Consider the following 20,565-nt stretch of genomic DNA (forward strand, 5'->3'; position numbering starts at 1 on the left):
ATATGCCTAAGGTTGGTTTCATATGAACATTCTGTTTTTGTGTTCAGTTACGTTTTTCTTCTCTTCTTTTTTTTAACGGATCAAAAATAGATACGGATATCAATTTTTATACAAAGTGACCGAACTGAACTTCAAACGCTATATATAGCTGATTGCTAAGGAGGGGGCCAGGAAGCCATACTTCACAACCAATGAGTCATTAGCTGTCAGCAGGATTCCCTGCTGACAGCTGCTGAATGTAAAGAAAATTGGCAAAAAAAACAGCGCGGAGATGTATGATTTCCTCCAAAAACATTTTCTTACCTGTTAAATGTGTATATAATAATCGTCGTCCTGCTATGCTACAGTGATTCTTTCCTCTACTTCCGGGTTTGTGGTGCGCGTGCATTAAAGCGACATCACGGGAACCACAGCACTTTATTTCCCAATGTGCTTAGTGGCACTGCGCAAGCGCAGTGCCCTTCTTGTATATTTTGTCTAATGAGAATGAGCAACGTTCTGTTTCACAAGCAGCATAAATTAGATGCCCATTCCCGCCTCCACAGCCTTTACAGTACGCATATATTAACTAAATGGTAATGTGTACAATGTTCTACTGTCCAATGAATGTATATAAAATAAGGCAGGGGAGACGGCACTGTGGCGTCGTGGACATGCCCACTAACCCCCAGCCCCTGTGTCTTTCTGATACTTGGAGAGTGTCTTCACGCAGGGCTGTAGTCTTAGGGAGGTAGTGAGCACAATCACTCACCACCAGGAAAAACGGCTCGACTGACAGTGACAAGCTCCATGAAGACCAAAGGGAAGTGAAGATTTCAAACAAGGATTAGTGACATTTAGAAGAGAAATCGAAGGAACAGTTAAGTGCACTAACATTAGCTTACCCACTTCAGCCCTGGAAGATTTTACTCCCTTCCTTACTAGAGCACTTTTTGCGATTTGGCACTGCGTTGTTTTAACTGACAATTGCGCATACGTGCGACGTTGCACCCAAACAAATTGATGTAATTTTTTTCCCACAAATAGAGCTTTCTTTTGGTGGTATTTGATCACCTTTTTTTTTTTTTGCGCTATAAGCAAAAGAAGAACAACAATTTTGAAAAAAACACAATATTTTCTACTTTTTGCTATGATAACCAATTAAAAAAAAAAAAATGTTTCCTCAGTTTAGGCAGATACGTATTCTTTTACATATTTTTGGTTAAAAAAAAATCGCAATAAGCCTATATTGATTGGTTTGCGCAAAAGTTATAGCGTCTACAAAATAGGGGACAGATTTACTTTTTTTTTTTTTTTTTACTAGTAATGGCGGCGATCTGTGATTTTTTTTTTATTATTTTTTTTTCATGACTGCAACATTGTGACGGACATGTAGGACACTTTTAACACATTTTTGGGACCATTCACATTTACGCAGTGATCGGTGCTATAAAATTGCATTGATTACTGTGTAAATGTGACTGGCAGGGAAGGGGTTAACACTAGGGGGCGCTGCAGGGGTTAATTATGTTCCCTGGGAGTGACTCTAAGACCCCTTTCACACCAGGGCGTTTTGCAGGCACTGTAGCGTTAGAAATAGCGCCTGCAATCCGCCCTAAAAAAGCTGCACCATTGTTTGTAGTGTGAAAGCCCGATGGCTTTCACACTACAGCGGTGCGCTGGCAGGACGTCAGGAAAAAGTCCTGCCAGCAGCTTCTTTGCAGTGGTGAAGGAGCGGTGTGTTTACCGCTCCTCCACCGCTGCTCCCCATTGAAATCAATGGGGCAGCGCTGTAATACCGTTTCTCGGCAGCTAGCGGGGGTTAAAGCGCCCCGCTAGCGGCTGAAATGCGCTGCAAATCCGGCGGTAAAACACCGCTAAAAATAGCGGCGTTTTACCGCCCACGCTATGGGCGGTGTGGTGTGAAAGGGGTCTAACTGTGGGGAGAGGAGACTCACAAGGGGAGGAGACCGATCGGTGTTCCTCTGTACTGACAGCATACACTGCTAACTCAGACGGCGAGATAGCCGAACGGGATCTTTCCTTTTAACACATATACGAACGGATGTTTGTGCGTAACTTTTTGCCTATATAATAAATACGAATCTTTATAAAACATACTACACCATGGATATGCCTCTTATTCATTACATATAACCGAGCACGGCATATAAAACGGAGGAACGAGGGTCTCCCAGAACCGCAATAGAGGCAAGCCAAAGAGCAACACAGTGGCTGATACTGTGAAGGCTGATCCACCCCGGAAGGGGTCATATCTCTGGTGAGAGCAATTGCATAAGTGGTCACAGAGCACCGGGAGCAACAGTTGAAGCCACCTTCCCTCTTTACTCCACTTTCACCCACAGAGGACACCCCACTAATTTATCACCATTTTTTCTTTTTTGGACACCAATCTTTTTGGGACATTATTTACTATCTTTATCTTAATCCCTACCTCTACGTTTTATTTTTATTTTTCATTTTTATTTTTATTTTTACTTACATTTTTATATCGCCATATTTTTCTAGAAAATTTTACCACATTTTTTCACTTTTTTGTACCTTTATTTAATTATTTAATATGCACCTTTTATCATGTGAGGACCCGATATGTATGAGTGCCCGTTCACACAGGGGCGACGCGACTTGCAGCGCGTCTCACAGACGCGACCTGCACACGACTTCAGCGGCGACTTGCAAAATGACTTCTGTATAGAAGTCAATGCAAGTCGCCTGAAGTCGCCCCGAAAATACTACAGGAACCTTTTTCTAAGTCGGAGCGACTTGAGTCGCTCCTATTAGAACGGTTCCATAGTACAGAACGGAGCGCGACTTGTCAGGCGGCTAAGTCGCCTGACAAGTCGCGGTAGTGTGAACGGGCACTGACAGATAAACGGACTATTATATATATATATATATATATATATATATATATATATATATATATATATATATATATATATATATATATATATATATATATATATATATTTATTTATTTTTATTTCTATATCTATATATTTTAATCTTTATACTATTGAGCTCTACTTCCCACTCATATAGTTCTGTCACAACACCAGTGATTGCAATTTGTTCACCAGCACCTTGCACTTTATATTTTGCATTTGCATACTGCATGCTGTTACAATTGATTTATGGTTTATGAATTTATGATTTTTTATGACACTTATGGTCTTTAAGGATATAATAATTGTTTGTTGACACTTACTGACACACACACATTTATTCAAATTCATTTCATTTTATTATCCAGCACGCTGGAAATTTCTTGCTAATTGTGTACCTAAGTTTCAAATTTCAAAATTTTTAAATTTTAAAGGGTATAGCGCCAAGCCTATTTCTCTCCCCCCTACTTTATCTTTGTTCCCACCCTCATTGGGTTGGAATTAAAATAGGGGCCGCTCTTACCCGAACCACAATCCATAGCGCGACCTAAACCCCCTTGCTTTTATCTGGGAACACACCACTGGTCTCCTCTCCTCTGACAGGACGTGGATTACACACACAGATCCACGGTCCTGCTGTGTTTCCGGGCAATCGCGCTTGCCCGGCGGACATCGCGGCTGTCGGACACGCGCAACGGGTCCCAAGCGATGCCGCGGGCGCACGCGCACCCTAGACAGCCGGGAATGAGAGGACGTCATATGACACCCGTCCAGGATGGGAGATCCCATCTGCGGGCGTCATATTACTATGGGCGGGTAGGGAAGTGGTTAAAGGAAGCTAGCTAGCAAATAAAAAAAAAATTACCTTTACAACCCCTTTAATCCTTTTACTGCCACCAACCTAAATATACATTGGTAGCTTTGAGGGGTTTACACATACACACACACACTCAAGGCAGCTACAGATGTAAATCTGACAAATCGACTGTCTGGATTTCTTCCACACACTCCGGTACATCATGGTCAGGGAAAAAGTATTTAACACGCTAACTGAAATTTATTTAATACTTCGTACAAAATCCTTTGTTGGTAAAGACGCCTCCTGTATGGAGAAACTAGTCGCATGCATTGCTCAGGTATCATTTTCACATTCTTCCACACAGTCTTCAAATCTTGAAGGCTCTTTGGGCCTCTTCTAGGAACTCTGATCTTTAGTTCTTTCCATAGATTTTCTATTGGATTCAAGTCAGATGATTGGCTGGGCCATTTTAGCCACTTTATTTTCTTTCTTTGAAACCAATTGAGTTTCTTTGACGATCATTGTCTTGCTGAAATGTCCGCCCTCATTTCATCTTCATCATCCTGGTATATGGCAGCAGATTTTTATCTTTTTTAAGACTGTCTTGCTACATTTTTTCCATTCATCCTTCCTTCAACAATATGAAGTTTGCCAGTACCGTATGCTGAAAAACAGCCCCACACCATGATTTTCCACCTCCAAACTTTACTGTTAGTATGGGGGTGTTTTGGGGTGATGTGCAGTGCCATTTGACCTCCAAACATGGTATGTATTATGGTCTCCAAAGAGTTCAATTTTGCTTTCATCTGACCAGACTATATTCTCCCAGTATTTTACAGGCTTGTCTAAATGTTGTGCAGCAAATTTTAAACGAGCTTCAAAATGCTTTTTCTTCAGCAATGGGGTCTTGCATGGTGAGCGAACATATAGGCCAAGGCAGTTGAGTGCATTACTTATGGTTTTATTTGAAACAATTGTACATGCTTATTCCAGGTCTTTCTGAAGCTCTCCACAAGTGGTCCTTGGCTCTTAGACAACTCTTTTGATAATTCTTTTCACTTCTCTATCAGAAAACTTGCAAGGAGCACATGGTCGTGGCCAATTTATGGTGAAATGATGTTCTTTCCACTTCTGGATTATGGCCCCAGCAGCGCTCACTGGAACATTCAGAAATTTAGAAATCCTTCTTTAACCAATGCCATCAGTATGTTATGCAACAATAAGGTTGTGAAGGTCTTGAGAGAACTCATTGCTTTTACCTATCATGAGATGTTTCTTGTGTGACACCTTGGTAATGAGACACCTTTTTATAGGCCATCAGTTGAGACTGAGCCAAATGATATTAATTTGCACTGACAAGGGGCTGGATTGCTTTCTAATTACTGATAAATATCAGTTTTTGTCTTTTTGCACCTCCCTTTCTTTTTGTGATCAATACTTATTCATAACTAATTTCTGAACATATTTGTTTTGGTTTCTTTGCATGCTTGGATTTCATGGATTGAAAAATTCATGTCAACAGCACCTTCAGAAATATATTTACCTCGACAAATGGTGACATGTTCAATACATATTTTATCGCTATATATATATATATATATATATATATATATATATATATATATATATATATATATTTATTAATATCATTTTTTTTATTATTATTTCATTATTTTCTAGCGTTATCATTTTTCTTTATATAGTCTCACAATCTGGTAGAGCGTCCAATGCGTCCATGATGGTTGTGGACAATGTCCTGTAAGTCATGTACAGCTCTTGTTAGTATAAGATGCTTTCCCCAATAGCAACCAGGGACAACACCATGGTCTCTGTGACATCCCTGTACACATTCAATTATCTCCCTACACACTGCCCTTGTTTGGGGTAAACAAAAGAAAGCTGTGTGTCCCCAGTGCACGTCATGCACATAAAGTTTGTCCTCTACTCCACGTGAAGGAGGAGGAGGAGGAGGAGGCTCAGGAGGCAGAACCTGTTGGACAGCACTGGTAAGAATGTAGAAATCTGTGACACATTCAAAGCCAGCAAGGACAGGCAACACTACACACAGAGCTGGGCTCTGAAACACCGGTAGAGCCATCAGATCCATGGCATAGGCAATGCAGGCAGTAACTAAAAAACAATTCAAATATTTATAGACCGCAAATTATTGTCCCATTTCTTTCACCTGCAGCACAGAATTATTCTGTCCTGGGATTTATTCTAAATTATTATGGAGAGAGAAAATAACATGTGCTTACTGCGACTACAAGGAGCTGAGGTTTCATTGACGTTTGAAGAGGAGGCTCTGACCTGGTCCTACAGCAAGAAACGGACATGGAAACAAAAAAGTGAGTACAAGGGCTCCTGTTTTACGTTTTTATGTGGCTACCAACGTGTGAATTGTGGGTCTCATTCAGACAGTACACAAATGTTCTTTACATTGGATTGGTAAATACCGCATTCAATGGACTGCTTTTTATTAGGCATTCTGATTTATTATTATTTTTTTTTTGTTTTTGCCCTGTTTCACATTGGAGAGTTTTGGCATGCGATTTGACGCGTCAAATCGCATGCCATATCGGCAGCAATTGCCGGCGGTGCCGCACCGATTCCCAAAAGTAGTTTCTGTACTATTTTTGTCGATTTTTGGGGTGCGATTTCCATTGACATCTGTGCAGCAACCCGCACAAAATCGCTTTCGTTCCCGCTGTCAGCGTGAACCTGGGATTTCTGCTCTAAATGCAGCCCATTGTTTTTAATGGGCCTGTACACTCAGGCATGTAAACTAGCACTGTGTATATATAAATAAAAAATAAAACAACAATTAGCATTGCCGGTCAGTATTTTACGCATGTTTACATGCAAAAACATGCGTTTACCACAACCACTTGATATAAAAAATAAAAAGCTAGGACCCTTAAAGAGCTTGTCCATGGTAAAATGTAAGCCCGTGTATTATAATAATATAATATAATATTATAATAATAATAATCAGAAAATTAGCACAAGCAAAATAACCGTGATGTGTTTATTGTTTCAAAGTGTGTATATTTTTTAAGACACAATTAATGGCACATGCACATGGACACATTGACCCATACAGTGTAAACACACTGTGTCAATTTTTGCCCAGGATGTCCTGCCAGTGCATATGGCTGCCCATAGATATGAGTGGGTGAAGGCGGCTATACTTAGCATTGCAGGTATACTTGCATAAAGTGGTGCAGGCATAAGTCCCTGAAAGCATGCTTATCTGCATTTCAGAACATTACATCTGTGCGCATGCGCCACTTTACGCATATTGTGGGGTGGGGGGGGACTGAATACAGCTGCATTCACCAATTTATGTCTATGGGTGGCAAGCACTCAGCACCAGGATATCCTGGGCATCAAAATATGCAGCATGCTTACGGGTGAGGTCGCCCATGTGCATGAAGCCTAAACGTGCACAGTTTGCTTTTATAATTTGATCCATTTAAAAAAAAAAAATTGTTTTTAACAAAGCACTAGTATTAGTTTTTATCCTGTCCTAAATGTATGAATAACCATCATTATCCCCATATATGTTTAAAGACAACCCTTCACGCTGACAGTACGCAAATTTGCGTTCAGGCTTGAAGGAGTCATACCTGTGTGATGCCTGCAGCTGCAGGTATCACCCCAGTACCGTTTTTTTAGAGCCAGCAGTTGGCTGTTTGGGGGTTCTAAGTAATTTTCTAGCAAAAACTATGGATTTTAACTTGTAAGCAACAAATGTCAGAAATAGGCTTAAGCATTAAAAGGGTTAAAAACCTCTCTGTGTGTGTTCTGTACAGCTGAACAAGTTTAAATGGCACTCTCTGTACATTCCCATTACAGCCCAACCCCTGATTTATGGTCACTGGTTTTACTTCCCTGGAGTTTCCTCTTCTTACGGGAAACCTGTAATAAGAGAAACTTGGAGGATGCCTTTCTTAAATTCCCCTTCTGACATTGCTCCTGTTCCAGGACTCTGAGATACAGACCTAGAGCAAGCATGCAGAGAAAAAAAAATGACCAATTTTCTCTGACTTTTCTGATCTTAGAACAATAGCCAGGGACCTAGCATTTTCATAAGGTCAACAGTGCCCCCCTCCTTTTTCTCTTCTGACAGCTTTACATAAAAACCCAACTGAACCCTTATATTTTATTACTGTAAAGCAGTCATGCTGACTTAAACATAACATATGCTTGGGTCTACACATCCTAGACCCGCAACACTAATCCAGACCTGCTCCTATATCTTGTCTATGGGCTGACAGAGTGACGGCTCAAGAAAGCCCGTCGTCGCTCACCATTAGAGAAAATGTATAAATGAGAGCCGCATCCCAATCTCTGCTTTTTTGGGTTGTTTTATTTGAACATCCACAAAGTAGCTGAAACTATGGCATCTCCATCCAGAGACCACCGTCTCCTTAACGTGTTTCACCAAAAAATGGCTTGATGACAAGGATCCTTGTGATCACACCCTTTTATTTTAGTTTGTTTATGAAACGCATTAAGGATACGGTGGTCTTTGGGTGGGGACATAATTGCAGTTACTTTGTGAATGTTCAAAGGAATTGACCCCAAAAAAGCACAGACTTCTTAGGTCTGCTGCTGTCCAATTTCAGGCTGTCACAAAAAGCACATTGGTGTGGATCTCCAGAGATCCAACATGCCTCCTGCCTTGTGCTCAAATCAACAGCATTCTTGATTGAAGAACTGTGCAGAGGTTGCGTGAAAGCACTGGAGATCTCAATTGCAATGCCTTGGGGATGATTTACTAAAACTGGAGAGTGCAAAAAAAAAAAAAAAAACTGGTGCAGCAGTGCATGTTAGCCAATAAGCTTCTAATTTCAACTTGCTCAAACGCAGTCACTATGCCCCATCAGATGCCGCCAGTGTGCCCCATCAGATGCCGCCAGTGTGCCCCATCAGATGCCGCCAGTGTGCCCCATCAGATGCCGCCAGTGTGCCTCATCTGATGCTGCCAGTGTGCTCATTAATTGCTGCTACTGTGATCCATCAGATGCCGCCAGTGTGCCCCATCTGATGCAAATTCTTACTGTCTCGTTCTTAAAATAGTAAATATAGGTTTGCATTAAATGTGTTTTTCTACCTTTGTCCTTGTAAATAGTGCTGAGTGCAGGATGTTGATCTACCTTTGTGTCAGCTCTGGTTGACCATTAATCCATGGATTTAATTATTGAATAGAGCAGTGGAATTTATGGTGCCAAGAACAAATAGAGATTTTGAACAGACACCTACATGTGTAAACACTGTGTAGAAAGGAATGCTTTGTAAGAGTAATACACATCTGTAGATCTAGCTCCCAACTCTGGAGGACAATGTTATCCACAGGAAATACACATCTAGATCACAACTCAGTATGTGTATAAAGGACCTGCGACTCTACGGGGCAAGAAGGTTAAAGCGCAACCCAGTACGAACATAGAAAACATGAAAAAAATTAGATGTAAACGGTACCAGAGATGTTCGTTCTAACCTGAGAGATAATCGCGTAACAGAAAATGTAGTCCTCTGATTGCTAAGGTATTAACAGAACCTAAAGGTTGCCATTGGTTATGGTCTTCATAATGCAGGGGACATTCTTACAAGTAGAGGAACGCATGATTACCTTTGTCATCCCCACTCCAAGGCCTCTAGAAATGGATGCCTCGGACACAAAGGGATTGCTTTACTAAAACTGGAGAGTGAAAAACCTGGTGCAGCTTTGCGTAGAAACCAATTAGCTTCCAGAATCTTTTGTCAAAGCTTAATTGAACACGCTGTAGTTAGAAGCTGATTGATTACCATACAGAGCTGCACCAGATGTTACACTCTCTAGCTTTACCCCAAAGTGTCTATAAGCTATATTATTGTTTTTGTGGTAGTTGGGAAGATCTTCCTCTGTGGTCACTGAGATGTGAGGAAAATCTCTCAATGGGGACCCAGAGAGAAGGGCAGAACACTACATTTTGGATGTCCTATTTGGCTGTAAAATTGTGTCTGAGATCAAGCTGTCCATTGTCATATGTAAAACCTGGTACACATGGGCCAAATATCAGCCGGTTCATCACAACTGGCCGACATTCAGCCTGTGTGTGCAGCAGCCTGTGTAACAGAAGCAGCCCCCCTGTCAGAACACAATAGCTAAGAAGGGAAATCGCTGTACTAAAATTGCATAGTTAATACAGCTCCTCGTGAGTTTCTCATTTATTTTAAATTTAGCCTTCTTGGTTAAAAAAAAAAAAAAACTGGCTTAAGCCATTCAACGATTGATCAAACTGGAAGACTCCATTCACTTTGACATTAATCAAGGACACACATGGAAAGCCCCTTTAGGACACTCTTATGGCCCCTTTCACACTGTCCGCCTATCAGTTTTGACGACGGACCTAAACGGGCGCTCCATGCTAGTCTATAGAGCGACGGATGTCAGCGATGACATGTCCGATCCAATCCGCTAAAAGCAGACGGATGGCCCTACGTTTGCATCCGTCGCTGGCGGATCGGGTGAGATCTGATGAAAACGGACATGCTGTCTGTTTTCATCCGATCTCTCCATAGAAACCAGCAGCACTCGACAAGCCCCTCCCTGCTCAGTGAGCAGAGAGGGACCTGTCATCCTCCGGCGCAGCGGAGATCAACGGAGAGATCTCCCGCTGAGCTGGCGGACAGGGGCGGACTCCGTGGAAGTGGATCCGCCTCATGAGAATGACGCCTTGGGTCCCTTTCACACCTGTGGACCGTTCAGATCCGCTTGTCAAGTCATTAAGTGTATGAATATTTGCACAAATATTAGAAAATCTACTATTATTGGCCAGCTTAAAATGGAACTTTACTCATAACAACTTGATAAAACGAACGTTTCTTTAGCAAGGAACATACACACCTCATTAATTATTATGCTACAAAAATTAATGTGTACTGTAAATTGCCTGCAGCATTGCTCCTGTTTCTTGAAGCCAGAGGCTGCCATTTTGCTGAATCTCAGAGCCCCTGAGCATCAGTAAATCTTTACGCTGTCAGCAGATTGGCCTCTACAAATTTGGTACAGTGCCTGAAAATAGAGAGCAACTGAGCATGTGCAGAGCAGACTGAAACAGTGTGTTACTGTTTTTTAAACTGTATAGGCACTTATTTTGAATGTTTTTTACATAGCTATACCTGCAAAAGGGGCCAGGCTGACGTGATCTAGCAAGATTTCCTTGTCATATACTATATCTAAAAGACTCTCTTTTTCATCTCAAGCCAACATAAGGCCATCACTCTTTAGAGACAACAGTTTGTCCCCTTCCCCTGTCCCTCCATCCTATCATTCCTGTTTGAGTGTAATGAACAGTATTCCACTGTATTTCGCTGTGCAATTTCATTGACATTTTATTGTTTTAAATCCATTAGCACAAATAGTTTTTTGTAGATCAAGTGACGATTATTTGCATTGTTAAATGCACTAGGCTCCTAGCAGCTGACCACACTTGGTGGAGATGACTGGACAGGTTAGACCCCATTCACACCTGAGAGTAGCGTTTTGTGCATTTTTTCCGGCATTTTGATGCGAGTATTTACGTGTTTCCATGCATCGTTATCTGTTTCATCATTTGTCGCTATGTTTTTAGATTTTGTCATCTGTTTCTTGCTCCAAAAACACCCAAATCTGCCCAATTCGACCGACAAAAAAGGGTCCAGAACTTGTCTGAGATTCAGGGGTATGGCTTCAGGCGACTTGGAGTGGAGACGTGAAACCTCTCCATAGAGAATAATGGATTTTTTTCCCCTCAAGAGTTTTGTAGCTTCAGGCTTCAAGCTACAAAATGCTCAGGTGTGAAAGGGGCCTTAAAGGACCTTTTCTGATCTCTGCTTTTGCTCCTTTTGGCACCTGCCGAAATGGCTACCAGCTCCTAAAGCTGGTTATACACCAGTAGAAATGCATTCACATTTTTTTGTGTTTAGGAATGTTTGATTTTCTGATTTGTTAGTGGGGCCAATTCAACGTTCATTTTCATGATGAGAAATTTCCTAGAAGCAGCAAGGGAAATTTTTCTTGAACAAACTCATTTCTAGCAGTGTATCTGATTTTCATTTGAGAAATTTCATTCCAAAATCAAATGTTAAAATTCAAAATTTTAAAGTACTTTTGAATGACATTTGAGAATGACCTCTATTGACATCATCAATGGCCGCCTTGAGTTTATTTATGTGGCTTTCTGTAGGGAAGTTAATACTGTATGTGGGCAGTTGGAACCCAGCCAAGCTTGCAGGTTGGTACCCAAATCTCCATTTCTCTCTTACTGAAGGCAGTCATGGCATGTCACCTATATCTCCATCTGACAGAGTTATGACCTTAAATACATTCTGTATGTAGTGCCGGCTCCTGAAGAGCATGCCCTATGTTTTTGAAATTTAATGTTACACCTGAACTGCAGTTTAGTTTGGGTATAATTATTCCAAATTTTGACCTCAGCATCAGTCTGACTGGACTATAGGGTGTTCAGCCTGGCCACCGGGGGGCACTGTCTCTTCTGGCAGGCATGGAACCACAGTCTGGTTGGGTGCTTTAAGGTTACTTTCTCTCTGAGCCCGCCCAGTGGGAGTGTCACTCTTGCTGAGCTTTCTGGGAGAGGGTACTTAAGATGTGGATGTCACGTTGTTCGAGGTTCTGGTCCAGAAGTATGTTCTGACTCAATGGCCCTGGTCCTCCTGACCAGCCCCCAGGAAGGCTATAGCCTGGGGTGCGAATCCACCCGACTTTATGTCTCGGGGCTGGCTAGCTCAAGACAGGGAAACTTAAGAAAGGATTCTGAAGTGGTCTGGCGCCATCTCCGGTTGTGGAGAGGCCCAAAAACTTTGTAGCTATCCAGGGGAGGACTCTTCAGAAGAAGGCGACGTACGGGTTGGCTTCTTAGCAAGAGCCTGGTGAGGTTGAGGGACCTAAGTGAATCCAATCTCGTGGGTATCGCCAAACTGGCTGAAAGATCCAGGTATCACACGAGTGTTCTACAAGTTCTAGTTTCCTACATGTTCTGCAACAACATCTGTGGCAGAGACTTGTTCCTGATTTAAGCACCTTGTTGGCTTCTAGGCCTTGTGAGAGAAGGACTATCCAACTTTACTGAACATCCAGCTGTGAATGGCTATTCTCTGGATTTAGTCGAAGTAAGCAAGTCCTTTATTATTGACTTTGACACTAATAGTACTTGAACTTTCCTCCTAACCCTCTGATCCTATACTAAGAGACTGTTCGTTAACTACGTTTTTTGCAAAAAAAAATCCTTTTAAGCGGATCTGTTGTCAGTCTCTAAAGTTTCTGGGCCATCTACCATGGGAACCCCTAGACACAAATCGAGGTGGAAATGGTAAGCCCAATCAAACCAGCAGCTCCTTCAGGGGTTAGTGCTACATGTATAAAGTACACATGCTATGGTGCCAGATAATAGCAGGACATTGCCTACAGGTACAGGAAACCTGCACATACCTTGTGTACAATTGTTCAAATTACAAAAAAAAGAAGTGCGAAAAGACCATTCCTAAATTTAGAAACTAGCTAAAAAAAGTATTTTTTTTTAGCACATAGTAAAAATCCACACCCCTTTTCAAGGATGAAACGGTGATAATCCCAAAATCACACTTTTTTTTTTTTAAATAGCTATCTTGTGTCTCGGGTCTCTTAGCACTCCGATGTCAGAGTTATTCACACATCTACTTCCAGGAACAATTTCCTGATAGACTTGATTGTGGCTGGAAATAAGGTGCAAATTCTGGGTAGTCTTTTGTTAGGGCTCGTTATTTCCTATGGTAACACCTCTTTTTAGCATAAAGAAACAAAACAGAAACTGATCCATCAACCTGCAATAGAACAGTGTTGGCAGCACTCATGCAGCCCCAGACCATGTCACTCCGACCACCATGCTTGACTGGAGGCAAGACACACTTGTCTTTGTACTCCTCACCTGGTTGCCGCCACACACGCTTGACTCCATCTGAACCAAATAAGTTCATCTTGGTCTCATCAGACCACAGGACATGGTTCCAGTAATCTATGTCCTTAGTCTGCTTGTCTTTAGCATACTGTTTGCAGGCTTTCTTTTGCATCACCATTAGAAGAGGCTTCCTTCTGGGACGACAGCCATGCAGACCAATTCAATGCAGAGTGTAGCGTATGGTCTCAGAACTGACAGGCTGACCCCACACCCCTTCAACCTCTGCAACAATGCTGGCAGCACTCATACGTCTATTTCCCAAAGACAACCTCTGGATATGACACTGAGCACGTGCACTCAACTTCTTTGGTGGACCATGGCGAGGCCTGTTCTGATTGGAGCCTGTCCTGTTAAACCTCTGTATGGTCTTGGCCATCGTGCTGCAGCTCAGTTTCAAGGTCTTGGCAACCTTTTTATAGCCTAGGCCTTCTTTATGTAGAGCAACAATTCTTTTTTTCAGATCCTTAGTTCTTTGCCATGAGATACCATGTTAAACTTCCAGTGACCAGTATGAGAGAGTGAGAGCGATAACACCGAATTTAACACACCTGGTCCCCATTCACAACTGAGACCTTGTAATAACGAGTCACATGACAAAATGGCTAATTGGGTCCAACTTGGACATTTTCACTTCGGGTTATACCCACTTTTGTTGCCAGTGGTTTAGAAATGAATAGCAGTGTGTTGAGTTATTTTGAGGGGACAGCTCATTTACACTGTTATACAAGCTGTACACTCACTACTTCACATTGTAGCAACGTGTCATTTCTTCAGTGTTGTCACATGAAAAGATATATAATAAAATGTTTTACAAAAATGTGAGGGGTGTACTCACTTTTGTGAGATACTGTGTGTGTGTGTGTGTATATGTGTGTGTATATATATATATATATATATATATATATATATATATATATATATATATATATATATATATATATATATATATATATATATATACACACACTACTTTAAACTTCATAACAGTTTTTTTCCTGTTAAAGTGGTAAGAATGTGGAACTCCCTTCCACAGTTGGTGGTGTCAGCAGAGAGTGTAGATAAAACAAAAAAACGTTTAGATGCGTTTCTTAGTGAACATATTGTACAAGGATAAGGGGAAACGGTAGTCACACACACCTACACACTTTCTCTGGTTGAATTGGAAAGGCACATGTCTTTATTCAACCTTACCAACTATGTAACTATGTACAATTTAGAATTTCCAATCACTTTCTGTCTACTTGAGAATGGTCAAGGTTAATTCTCTTTAGCAGCAGCACAGCTGTGAATAAAAATGGGACTGTCGGGGCCTTAACCCTTTCCTATGCTATCCAAAAGGAAATGAAAGGTTTTCTATGCATACACTTTAATATTTCCTGTCTGACTAGTTGCCAGCATTGATTATTTGAATAAACATTTTTGTCTCAGCAGCTTCCTGTTCTCAGTAATCAATCACCAGTTTACTTCAATGTGCTCATATTTGTGCCAGATGGGTATATTACATGAAAACTCTCACATCCTCTTTTCTCTTTTCAGGTCAGTTGGTCTCTGTTCCCGTGAATGAAATTGTCTCTGTTCGGCAAGGTGACAGTAAACAACAGTCAAAGACAATCAATGCTCCTAGCAACCTGTTCACAGGTAAAACTGACACTGGAATGGAGGAAGTACAGTTGTCTGCTTTGCATCCTGTGTGTAATTAAAGTTTAAAAGGTGAAGGCGCTGAGTCACTCTATTAAGTAGGGGAACACTTCCCAAAACCTTTAAAAGCTTACGCCGCATTCTGATTGGCGTTTGCCATTTTATTGTTGGCAATTACACCTACCTCGTCATAAATACGAGGACCTGTTTGTCCACCTGACTGAATTTGCATTCATTAGCCTTGTGCAACTCTAATCCTTTCATAACTATGAAGATCTTTTATGAATTTAGTAAGGGCTTGTTCACACCAGCGGTGCCCTCTGAAGAAAGATTTGCAGAGGATCACTTTTCAGAAGGCATTTGACAGGCTGTTGGAAGGAGATATGTCGCATGGCATTTGAACAGGCGTGTGTTCATGTGGGCCACATGTATGAATGACACCAAAAAATCACATCAACCTTTATTTAGTACCACTGCATTGTGAACAGTGATTTGTAATTATTCCCACTTAGGCTACATTCATCTGCATGGGGCAGCCGCTGGTAAGAATCGATTGATTATAGCTGGCGGATGTAAACACTGCCTGCACATACTGTAACTGCACAGTTGTCAGATGTGAACTCTGCTTAGATCAATGGTCGGCACTCATGCTGTTCTCATGTGAGCATTCATCTGAATAGAGCCCCTGACTGACCCTAGATGCAGACAATGGGTGACCAGGGTCGCCATTTCTTCAGCGTTCTGGCTGCACACACACTGACTTCAGCTGATCGGGCAGTTTGTATTCGGACATAGCACACAGTGTTGTTGTATCCATCGTTTAGTCTATAAACGCAGCAAACTATGCGCCCCTGGCTGCCCATGTGAATGTAGCCTTACAGTAAGTAAATCACAAATTACTGGTGCTAAAACTCTGCACTAAAAACAAGGAAAGCTAAGGCAAAAAATAAGGGACATATACTTAATAAAAAAAACTTACATTTAGATGTAAATATGTAGAAATGGCAAGGCAAAACATTTTTTCAGTTTGGATAGAGTACAGGAGGGTTATGCCATCTGCATCCCCATTGAAGAGAGTTCTCTTCACTTCACTTCCTGTCCCATAGCAGAAACAGGAAGTGAGAGGAAATCCCTCCAAAGTGAGGGAGATTCCAGGTAGTCACCAGGCCCACCAGAACTAGAACTAAATGGATTGCCCTATGCGTGGAAACGTGCGGAAATGTGCACTTGCATACACTTGGGCCAAGCCTAAGACCCCTTTACACAATCCATTTTTACCAGATGCATTTTTTCTAGAAATAAATGGAAACCCACCAAACTGCACATCAATGGGCATTGACACGCTGCTTACAAGACTGGCACGTGGAGCGGAGGAGAATTACACAGGAGGTTTATAGGCTTATTTTTGCATTGATTTCAGTGGAAAAACACATCTGGTAAAAATGAAACGTGTCAGTGGGCCTTTTTTCTCAACATTGAAGAGGGAAGGGTTGGTGGTGGCTTGATTTTTCTCAGTGAAATACTTTAATTGCTGTGCATTGAAGCAACATATCAGTTTGAGTTACATGACTCATCTACCTGACTACACACTAGGATTGATTTACTAAAGGAGTACAGAATGTTTACTTAGCAAAGTGAATAGAGTGGAGCTATGTTCAGTCACATGTGCGGCAAATTTCTGTACTTCTTTTAACCTTTTGCTGTCCCGTCTCTGCAACCCTTTAACCGTTATTTCATCAGATTAGGCGACCCGTCAGATTTTATAATGGAAGAGACGTTCCGTCGCCGCCATCTTTCTACACCCCGCACTCGTCCACAGTAAGGATACAGCGAGAAGGCGGCGAAACGGACATCTTGTTACACTCACCAGAATCATGCATTTCACACTTATTTTTAACAGTAAACTGAGCTTATATAGTAAAATGCAGTATTTAAAAATCCATCTGACTGTTTAGACATTGAATTTTAAAAGCAGAGGCAAGCCTGCTGATCTCACAGGTTTGCTAATCTGACAGAACACTGCTTTTACATAGGTAGTTACATGGATACATAGTAAGGTTGAATAAAGACACCAGTCCAACCTGAGTGAGTGTGTACAATTGTCCCTGTCCCTGTACATTGCACGCTCACATTTGTCCCTACCCTCAAGGAGCCCAACCCTCCCTGTGGCTGCACATATGCATTAACCACTTCAGCCCCGGAAGATTTGGCTGCTGAATGACCGCACCAATTTTTGCGATTTGGCACTGCATCACTTTAACTGACAATTGTGTGGTCGTGCGACGCTCCACCCAAACAAAATGTATGCGCTTTTTTTTTCCAACAGATAGAGATCTATTTTGGTGGTATTTGATCGCCTCTGCATTTTATTTTATTTTTGCGCTAAAAAAATAAAAAATAAATAAAAAAGTGACAATTTTTAGTTTAGGCCGATATGTATTCTTCTACATAAAGTGTATATTGATTGGTTTGCGCAAAAGTTATAGCGTCTACAAAATAGGGGATAGATTTTATAGCATTTTTATTATTATTATTTTTTTTACCAGTAATGGTGGTGATCTGTGATTTTTATCGGGACTGCAACATTATGGCGGACACATTGGACACTTTTGACACCTTTTTGGGACAATTGGCATTTATACAGCGATCAGTGCTATGAAAATGCTATAAATCTTCTGATCCACTGATTACTATAAAAATGTCACTGGCAGGGAAGGGGTTAACACTAGGGGGCGATAAAGGGGTTAACTGTGTTCCCTATGTGTGTGTTCTAACTGTAGGGGGAGGGGACTGACAAGAGGAAATAACAGATCGTGGTTCCTAGCTATTAGGAACTTGCAATCTGTCACTCCTCACAGAACAGAAAAGGGATTTGTGTGTTCACACACATGTCCCTGTTCTGCCTCTCATGCTCGCGTTTTCTCATGGCCGGCGGTCATCGTGACCATCGGCCACGAGCACCGACGCCCCTGCAGTGCAGTGGGAGCGTGCGCGCGCCTCCGGCAGTGTGCACGCACCTGCCATCCCGATCCAGCGAGCCGACGTATAGCTACAAGGGTTTGCGGAATCATGCCAACCTGCCACTTTTTAATGACAGCTGGTCGGCAAGCGGTTAATCAGAGGTCTCAAACTGGCAACCCTCCAGCTGTTGCAAAACTACAAGTCCCATGAGGCATTACTAGGCTGACCGTTACAAGCATGATTCCAACAGGCAGAAGTATGATGGGACTTGTAGTTTCACAATAGCTGGGAGGGCCGCCAGTTTGAGACCCCTGCGTTACGTGGTTGGCAAGAGGTTAAATTCCCATGCACACAATTGAGCACTCAGACAGTAGTAAATCAGCTACATTTCTTAAAAGAGAAGGAAAGCTAAACATTTTTCTGTCTATATTTTTTGGTCGGTGTAATACAATGTACTCCTAGTACCACTACCGTGCACTGCAGTGCTTTGTGTAGGAAGAAATGGTGCATTATCATACCTGTTTTTGGATCCATTGTGGTGCGGTGGTAGCCCACCAAATGAGTGAGCTGCCTTTATACTTTGCATGTCTACCTGTGTGCATTAATGTATCACAACAGACCAGATAAATGTGAATGGGCCCTAAAGGAGTACCAGTAAGTTGTACCCCACCATTAGTTGTAACCCTTCCTCATTGTTTCCAAAACAAAAGAGCGGCAAGGATGTGGAATTCCCTTCCACAGTCGGTGGTCTCAGCGGGGAGCATCAACAGTTTTGAAAAACTATTAGATAAGCACCTGAACGACCACAGCATACAGGGATATACAATGTAATACTGACATATAATCACACACGGGTTGGACTTGATGGACTTTTTTCAACCTCGCCTACTATGTAAGTATGTAACATTGAATAGTATTTTGTATCACTACCTATTGTATATGTGTACTTGGTGAGAACTAAAAGTTTTCATATTGTCTAGTCAATCATTCACGTTATTCCTTGATATGTGGTAGATTTATCAGTAGAAGACTCTGGATCGTTGGTAAATCAGTTCTAGTCTAGCCTGACTAACATACTGTAGCTGTCATCTATAGCACACGTGTCACGTCCATTTATATTACAGGATGTACACACCTGCCCAGACCTAACATTCATTATGGAGGACATTTTGTTGTGTATTAGTCACGATCTGGCCTGTCACCAAGTGTAGTGCATATCCTGAACTGATGTGTTATGTGGTATAAAATACAGTACATTCTGTTAATTTCTTTTTATTAATAGGTAACTTCATTATACATACAATTTACAAGAACAAAATGAGAAATAGTATAAAGAAGGCAGAGCAAACAGTGCTCAAGTATCTCAATACAAAATGTAAAGAATGTCTATTCATTACACTTCGATCAGGGACTGAAAGTGGTTGTAAACCCTTACAAACCACTTTTGACCTACAGGTAAGCCTAGATTAAGGCTTACCTGTAAGTCCAAGAAATATCTCCTAAACCTACACGGTTTAGGAGATATTTACAAAAAGACAGGCACTGATGTCTACGGTGCAGGCGCACTGAGCATGCCGCTGCTAACGGCCATATGCTGTTAGTGGCGGCTCCCGTGCGCTGCTCCAGCACTGTGAGTGGCCGGAGCAGCGATACCCGGAAGAAGATGGACGCTCCGTGCTACAGGGGAGAGCGGTGACATCGCTGGCTCCTGTGTCAGGTAAGTGACACATAATGGGCTCCGTTATGCTTTACCATTGCAGGGAGACAAAGAGGAAGTATTGGTTTACTTCCTCTTGAAGGAACATTTATGCAAAATAGATCGAATGCCGATTATCAATATAACAGTGTATACAAATACAGAAGTTGAGTAAAAGCAACAGCAATAGTTCCTTGGCTCTAGGCATGGGACAGGAGACATCAGGTTTTTAAACAATAAAGTAAAACACGCTACACATCTTTTTGTTGGATAAAGTTGGCCGGGGCATTTATTATTATTGGCAATAAATAAATAGCATAACATAACATTAACCCCTTCCCCAGATGTGCGTACTCGGCTTCCGGGGGGTATACCGGGATGATGCCCGCACCTGCAGGCATCATCCCGGTACCGTTCTTTTCAGCAGGCGATTGGCTATCCAGCCATAACAACCGATGCAGCTAAAAACCGCTCGGCTGTTATGCCGGAGGAGCGGGAGGGGACGTCCCCCCCCCCTCCCGCCGCTGTTACCGGTGCTCCTGCTCGATCAGGAGCACCGATTCTAATTCCGCTGCCTCCGGCTGCCGGGGAGGAACTGGAATG

At 41.9% G+C, this 20,565-nt stretch overlaps 1 protein-coding gene across 2 annotated transcripts in view; it reads left to right on the forward strand.

Moving 5' to 3' along the window:
- The first annotated feature begins 5,697 nt into the window (after positions 1 to 5,697).
- Positions 5,698 to 20,565, forward strand: part of LOC143977694 (ceramide kinase-like) — a 70,561-nt gene continuing 55,693 nt past the window's right edge. For both annotated transcript variants that reach the window (XM_077478798.1, XM_077478799.1), the window contains exons 1-2: positions 5,698 to 6,032; positions 15,204 to 15,305. In XM_077478798.1, the coding sequence (XP_077334924.1) occupies positions 5,915 to 6,032; positions 15,204 to 15,305 (220 nt within the window). In that variant the 5' untranslated portion in view covers positions 5,698 to 5,914. The remainder of the gene's footprint in view (positions 6,033 to 15,203; positions 15,306 to 20,565) is intronic.

The sequence above is a fragment of the Lithobates pipiens genome, unplaced genomic scaffold, assembly GCF_037356315.1.
Source record: "Lithobates pipiens isolate NorthernLeopardFrog02 unplaced genomic scaffold, aLitPip1_a1.2 Scaffold_1, whole genome shotgun sequence".
In the NCBI taxonomy this organism is placed as follows: domain Eukaryota; kingdom Metazoa; phylum Chordata; class Amphibia; order Anura; family Ranidae; genus Lithobates; species Lithobates pipiens.